This window comes from Arachis duranensis, chromosome 3 (assembly GCF_000817695.3).
Source record: "Arachis duranensis cultivar V14167 chromosome 3, aradu.V14167.gnm2.J7QH, whole genome shotgun sequence".
Taxonomy (NCBI): Eukaryota; Viridiplantae; Streptophyta; class Magnoliopsida; order Fabales; family Fabaceae; genus Arachis; species Arachis duranensis.
The window spans coordinates 126918152-126925203 of NC_029774.3; the positions used below are offsets into that span (position 1 = coordinate 126918152).

General features: G+C 32.9%; 1 protein-coding gene across 1 annotated transcript; it reads left to right on the forward strand.

Annotated features, from left to right (window-relative positions):
- The first annotated feature begins 1759 nt into the window (after nucleotides 1–1759).
- LOC107481209 (cyclic dof factor 3) lies at nucleotides 1760–5261 on the forward strand. The gene is made up of 2 exons (XM_016101431.3): nucleotides 1760–2227; nucleotides 3693–5261. Exons 1-2 carry the CDS (start codon nucleotides 2060–2062, stop codon nucleotides 4878–4880), a joined length of 1356 nt encoding a protein of 451 aa, XP_015956917.1. The 5' UTR covers nucleotides 1760–2059; the 3' UTR covers nucleotides 4881–5261.
- The last annotated feature ends 1791 nt before the right edge of the window (nucleotides 5262–7052 follow it).

A 7052-nucleotide genomic window follows, 5' to 3' on the forward strand; every position in this document is an offset into this window, starting at 1 on the left:
TAATTTATTAATTTTTTGGACAAATCAATTTATCTGATCTAATTTTAATAAAATATAACATAGTTTAATGAATTATATGTATTGAATTTTAATTATTTAAAAATATCTTTTAAAAAAAGTTTTAAACGTCTTTATTTAAGTTGCTCCCTTCTTATATATATGTATACAAAATAAGAAAAAAGAGCCGAATGAAAAGGAGGACGTAGGGATGTCAATAGGGTAGGGTGGGGCAGGGAATGCCTCTCTGCTCTCCATTCCCGTCTCCAGATTTACTCTCTATTTTCGTCTTCATTTTTTGTCGTTGGGGAATATTGCTCCACATCTCCATTTTTTATAGGGTCTCATTCTCTGCGGGGATCTCATTTTTCATCTCTCTAATAGTTTTGACTAATTATTAATTTCTGTAAAAATAGAGTTGAAAGTATGTATCCTATACAAAACAGCAAGATTTTATACAAAAAGTCCAAACATTAAAATGGTGACTTTCAAAATGACGCAGTGAGAGACGTCATAGCGAGGTAGAGGACACAATATCAGAGAGGAGAATAGACACAACGACAGAATTATGGAAAGGAATGCCACGAATATAGAGAACGACACGGCGAGGGTAATAGAACGGTGAGTAGTGACAATGCGGAGAGATAGGAGAGACGGGAGAGTCGCGAAGGGATGGCTGCAGAGAGGTTGGATGGAGTATGGATGACGTTGGAGATATATGAACTAAAGAAGGGTTATGCAAATGAGGATTAGAATTTTGAGTCTCTCTCTCTATATGGCATGCGAAATAACTAAAAAACATATATGAGAAATAAATTATTAAAAACAATTAAGCAAATTTAGAATTTCGAGGATTAACGGGGACAAGACGGGAATTCCCTTTTGGGTCCCCGCACCTGCCTTGGAAAAATTTCGTCCCCCATCTCCATCCCTGCGAAAAAAATTCTCCACAGTCGAATTTTCATTCGAAGCAGTCCCCACAAAAATCTCCCGCATCTAAAAAAATTTTGCCATTTCTAAAAAGACAGAGATAAGTCCTAAAAATTTAAAAGATATCTTATAAATAAGAGAGTTAGACAATTTTTTTCTTCAGAAAAATAAAATTTTTATATATATATTTTTTACGATGTCTTTTAATTTAACAAATTAAATATTAATTCATTATAAATTTGAGTTACATTTAAAAATTTATTGTTCAATAATAAGTTATTATATACTCAAAACTAAATTCAAACAAAAAATATTTATTTAAATAAAAAAATAAACTGAGTATACAACCAATCTAATTTAATTAACAACTTTATATATTAGGCTATTCTAAAACAAAGAAAATAATACAATAAAAAAATTTTAATTTTTTAATTAAGCTAATATGACTTATACATAATAAAAAAATATAAATACAGTAATAATCAGTATCTTATAACCAATTTCTTCTCTCTATATGAGTTAAATTCAAGATTTACTTAACTCTAATCACAATAGTTTAACGGGTCTAGAACTCATTTAAAAGTTTTTATTAAAAAGAAAAAAGGTAAAAAATAAATACATAAAAAATTGAGAGTGCTGACATGGATTGAAAAAGGGTGGGACAGAACAGCACTATCTTTATAAGCAATGTGGGGGAATCCAACAGCACACAAAGATCTCATAGGCCACAAGAACTTGTGGCTCACAATTTTCTTTCCTTTGCTGAAGTGGCAACCAATTTTTTCTTCTGCTAAATCTTTTTTTTTTTCTTTGGGGGAAATAAAGCCTCCAAAACCACTTTACCTATTTTCTCCCCTCTCTTTCCCCCCTCTCTCTTTCTCTGATTTTTCTCTCTATTCCTCTGTCTTTGCTCTTAAACACTATTCATTATCCATTTTTCGTGTGAATTTAAGTGAGCATAAGATACTAGAGTTTTACGAAACACACTTCCTATTTCTACAATACACACCTCCTATATATCCATGTCTATGTTTTAAATTTTACTCTTTATATTTTTCTCCCTTTTTTTAAGAGAGAGAACAGAGATACTCCTGAAACCTGGAACCTGATCATCGGTAACACAACCTCAGGAATGTCGGAAGTTAAGGACCCGGCGATAAAGCTTTTTGGGAGGACGATTCAGCTGCCACTGATCCCCAATGACCCTTCTCCACCACCACCACCACCTCCTCCTCCTCCATCTTCTTCTTCTCCACCAACTGAAGTTGAAGTGAGTTCTGTATCACAACCAGAAACAGAGGTATGTGCCAATTCATTTGTGTTGTTTTCCTCTGCATATATGATAGCGACCCATTTTTCATAAGGTCCTGATTGTTAATGGGTTCGTTTTAAATTTGGAAAAAGTTTCATTCTTTGCCAGGTTTCAATCAATTGAATTAAGAGGTCTTTGCTGCAATTTTTAATGGCTAGTTTCAGGATTTAATTTTTGTTTTAATTAAACTTAAAATAAATAAACAAGAATTTTTTTGGCATGATCATGGATGGATGGATGGTTGCTGAATTTCTTCAATCCTTTTTTATTAAGTAGTGGCAACAGTTCATTGTGGGGTTCCTGTCAGAGAAATTGGATCCAGTTCCATTCTGGAATATAAGCTTGAGAATATATATATATATATATATGTGGTTTGGCTTGCTTTGCTTTTATCAATTCTCTCTGCAACCCCTTGTTCTGTTTTTAGTACCGGAAAGTGAGTTAAGTTCTCAGGTTCTACTGATTTTGATCCTAAAATAGTTGATTGGCAAATTCAATATATTTTTTTTTTCAATGAAAAAAAATCCTAATCTTCATTTATATTTATTAGATCTCTTGCAGCATCCAAGAGGTTCTATTGATATTTTTAGTAATTGGATTTCTTACTTTACTAAGCTCTTGTGAAGTTGCTTTTCACGCCATGGACATCATCAAACTTGGGGAGCTAAATTATTTTCGATTGGCACTTTTGGCCATTATTAAATTCCTTTTTTGGTTTCCAAATAAGAATTGTCCAAATGATCTGTAACGCTCTGACATCACAGGGGGGATTATTTATAGAATATGTTGGATTTATTTATTGTACGGCCGTTCTTTTCTATATTTATTTTTCCTTTTCGGCCCCCAAATATTCCACATAACTTTCTTTGCTTTGTGTGCTATCTCTCTGCATTTTCGTGTGATCGTGTCCTTTTCTGACTTATAGTATTTATTAGGTTTAATGTTTGCATAAACCAAATATTATTAAATTGAATAATTTTACCAAACCAAATTATTATTATTATTTGAGTTGTTCTCCCATAAGCCAGTGAGTATGTTCTATAGTCAGTTTCTCTCCTTGTAAGTTGTAACCTCTGTCTCCTACCAAAGATTCCGTTCTGCTTCCCAAGTTTACTTTTTATTGAATGATTTTTAGGGAGAATTCCACACTTAAGTGGTTCATTGATTCTCTACAGTGCACTAATCACGTGAACATATAAGGTTTCATTAATTAATGGAAGTAACATTTAAATTTATTAGTAGTACTAACTAGGAAGGACAAACCAATATCTCATGATGTGGATTCACTAACCTGTACTTTGAACTTAAATTTTCTATGTTATAATTTAGGCCTGGTTATCGAATTAAACATAGCTAAGTGGTTAATGTGCTGTGTGTTTAAATGATAAATACCAATATTTTCCTTTTACATGTGTGTATATACTATTGCTTATCTTAGTCTTTATTGTTTAAGGAACCATCAAAGAGAGAACTAACCTCAACACAAGATAAAGAAACCACAGAGGATTTGAAATCTCCCACAACAACATCTTCTGGCATATTTGAGAACCCAAAGACTCCCACAAATGGTGGAGAACAGAGTGAGACCAGTGTTTCTCAAGAAAAAACTCCCAAGAAACCGGACAAGATACTTCCGTGTCCGCGATGCAACAGCATGGACACCAAATTCTGCTACTACAACAATTACAACGTCAATCAGCCGCGTCATTTCTGCAAGAACTGTCAGAGATACTGGACTGCCGGAGGAACAATGAGGAACGTGCCAGTAGGCGCTGGTCGCCGAAAGAACAAAAACTCTGCTGCATCGCATTATCGCCAGATAATGGTCCCGGAGGCGCTTCAAGCAGCTCACCTCAATGCCCCCAGTGGACTACACAATGCTGTCTTGACCTTTGGCCCAGATTCTCCTCTTTGTGATTCCATGTCCTCTGTATTGAACATTGCGGGAAAAGCCACAAATGGTGTTGTAAACGGGTTTCATGCACCGGAGGCAGCAACCACTTTTGTTTCCTATGGTAGGGATGATGATGGGAATGATCACTCAGTTGGAGTTTCTGGTACAACTTCAACTTCATCAGAGAGGAGAGGCCATGCCAGCTCTCATGAATCGGCTGATAAAAGAGTCGAAAGTTTCCCTCCTCAACTAACTTACTTCCCAAGTAATTCTCCATGGCCGTATCCATGGAATTCGCCAATGCCTCCTCCTCCCACATTTTGCCCTCCAGGCTATCCTATGTCGATATACACCACCCCTTCATACTGGCAATGGAATGTGCCATGCATCTCACCCCAATCTCCGGCCCCTGGTTCCGGCCCAAATTCGCCGTTGGGGAAACACTCAAGGGATGGTAACATCATAACCCCGGCCAATTCGCAAAAGGAAAAGCCCAACACAGAAAGCAATAATGTGTTGATCCCCAAGACACTTAGAATTGATGATCCTAGTGAAGCTGCAAAGAGTTCAATATGGTCAACACTAGGAATCAAGAATGAGAAGGCCAACTCTCTCAATGGAGGAGGCCTCTTCAAGGCGTTCCCTTCCAAGGGTAACGACAAGAGTCACGTGGTCGAGGCGTCACCGATGCTGCACGCCAACCCTGCCGCCCTGACGCGGTCTCTCACCTTCCACGAGCGGACCTAGTTGAGGCATTACATCAAACACTACATGATCAAAATGGGAAAGTTGAGGTTATAATGTTATACCAGTAAAGTAAAAGCCTTAATCCTGATTTTTGCTGACACAAGTTTCTTGATTGACCAACATCTATGCAGGATTCTTAGGACAGCAATGGTGTTCTTTTAGCTTCTTCCATAGCTATAACAGCTTAACCCTGTATGAGTGTGCAGGTGTTTAGATATGTTGAGTAAATATCTTCAATGTACATATATATAATATAAATGTGAGACAAGGAGAAAACAGAGAAAAGAAAAGGAGATTCTTCCACTAAAATCCAATGGTTTAGAATAAATTTCTTAGTCTTCATCTAAGGCATGTCACTTGATGCTTTTTTTTTTTTTTTTGAGGATTGTTAGCTTCCATAATCAAAAGTCAAATATTAGTATAAAATAAAAATTCATTCTTATGTGAATGTGTTAACAAAAATAACTGTGTGAGATTGGATTTCTTTTCTCCTTAATATCTAATGTATTAAAAGTTAAATTTATAGTTGGATCTGGTAACAGTTATCTTATAAAGACTAGTAAATTATTTGTTTAGAAAAATATTTATCTTGAAATAGTCTTTAGTTTTAAATAAGTTTTTAATTTCTATAAAATATGTGATTTTTTTGTTTTGGTTCTAAAAATTTCAAAATTTTTATTTTAGTCTAAGATATTAGTTTATCTTTATTCCATTGAATATTAACGTGTCATGTCAAAACAAAAACTAGGACTAAAACTGGGAAGAAAATAAGTTCAGATATAAAAAATAAAGATATAAAAAATAAAGATAACAAGGCCAATTTATTTATTTATTTGATTAACAAAACAAGGAGAAAAGGAAAGTGTGTGTGTCTTTTCCTCTTTAGTTAAACATAGAAAAAAGAAAAGTGGGTTCCCCTTTGTGAAAATTATAGAAATGGAGATTGGAATGGTGTACGTTTTTTTTCCCTTCTATTTAATGATCACCAAAAAAGACAAAGTTGATAATTTAAATTCTGCTTTTTCAAAATGGAAAAAATCAACATTAACTTTCCACTGAATATAATGAATCAAAGTCATTTTCAATCTTCAGTGACAAAGCAATAGAAAGTTAGGTCTTGATGCTGCAACATGCCCACCTTTAGTTAGTGGGATATTAACCTCACTTTCCTCCTACTTTTCAGTTCAAACTCTTGTTGTAAAAAGTTAAATCTATATATAGTATCACAGGAAATTAAATACTATTATTACCAAAAAAAAAAAAGAAATTAAATACTATAAGAGTTTAATTTCTATAAACAATCACAATTTATTAAAAAATTACACTATCATTTATTTAGATAAATATATTTATGTAACTTTTGAAATATAATAGACAAAGCTTATTTACATTATCAGGGCATGTATACAAATTATTACTAACTTTTTTTGGCACTAAATTTCATAGACAATTGTATATAAAATCATGTTGGACCATGATCAGAATCAAGATATTAATGTTCTCCTTGATTGTTCTCTTTCCTTGTGTTGGTCTATGCTGGTCTAAAATCTTATTCTGTGACCAATTTTCTTTTGGTGACTGTTGTCGTTTTCATTTTTGGGAGGAAACCAGATTTGTTATGGCAAAATAGGATCAGCCATAACTCCTATTATTGAATCCTTGATAAGCTTCAATAATAGGGTGCTTCATATTAATCTATCTAAATTGTGGTACACTTTTTTCTGTAAAGTTTAACAATAAAAAATAATAATGAGTGATTTTCTTAATGATTAAAATTATAGTATTGTTTAAGGATATAACTGTAAGTCTGTAACATGCATATATAAGTCTTAATGAATTAAACAATAATCCCACCGTTTATATTGTTTTTCGATTTGGACTATACCTATCTAGTTTTAATATCTATAAAAAAAATATTGGAGATGTTTCTTTTTTTCCTTTTTAATTTAGTATGAAAATATATATGATAAAAAATCACATGAAATTATCTTTATATAAAGTTGATAATTAAAAATTATTAAATAATTTAATATATTTAATTAAATTGTGATGATTTTTAATTATAAATTTTACATGAAAATAATTTTATGTGAATTTTCACCGATATATATTTGTATTATTGGTTGAAATTTTATTTTAGTTTTTATGAAAAAATATTAATTTTATTTATTT

What these genes read in the sequence shown, in the direction of transcription:
- LOC107481209 (XM_016101431.3), top strand. Translation starts at nt 2,060, where the DNA reads ATGTCGGAAGTTAAGGACCCGGCGATAAAGCTTTTTGGGAGGACGATT. An exon ending in TATCACAACCAGAAACAGAG is followed by an intron (nt 2,228 to 3,692) that starts GTATGTGCCAAT and finishes TTATTGTTTAAG; the next exon opens with GAACCATCAAAGAGAGAACT.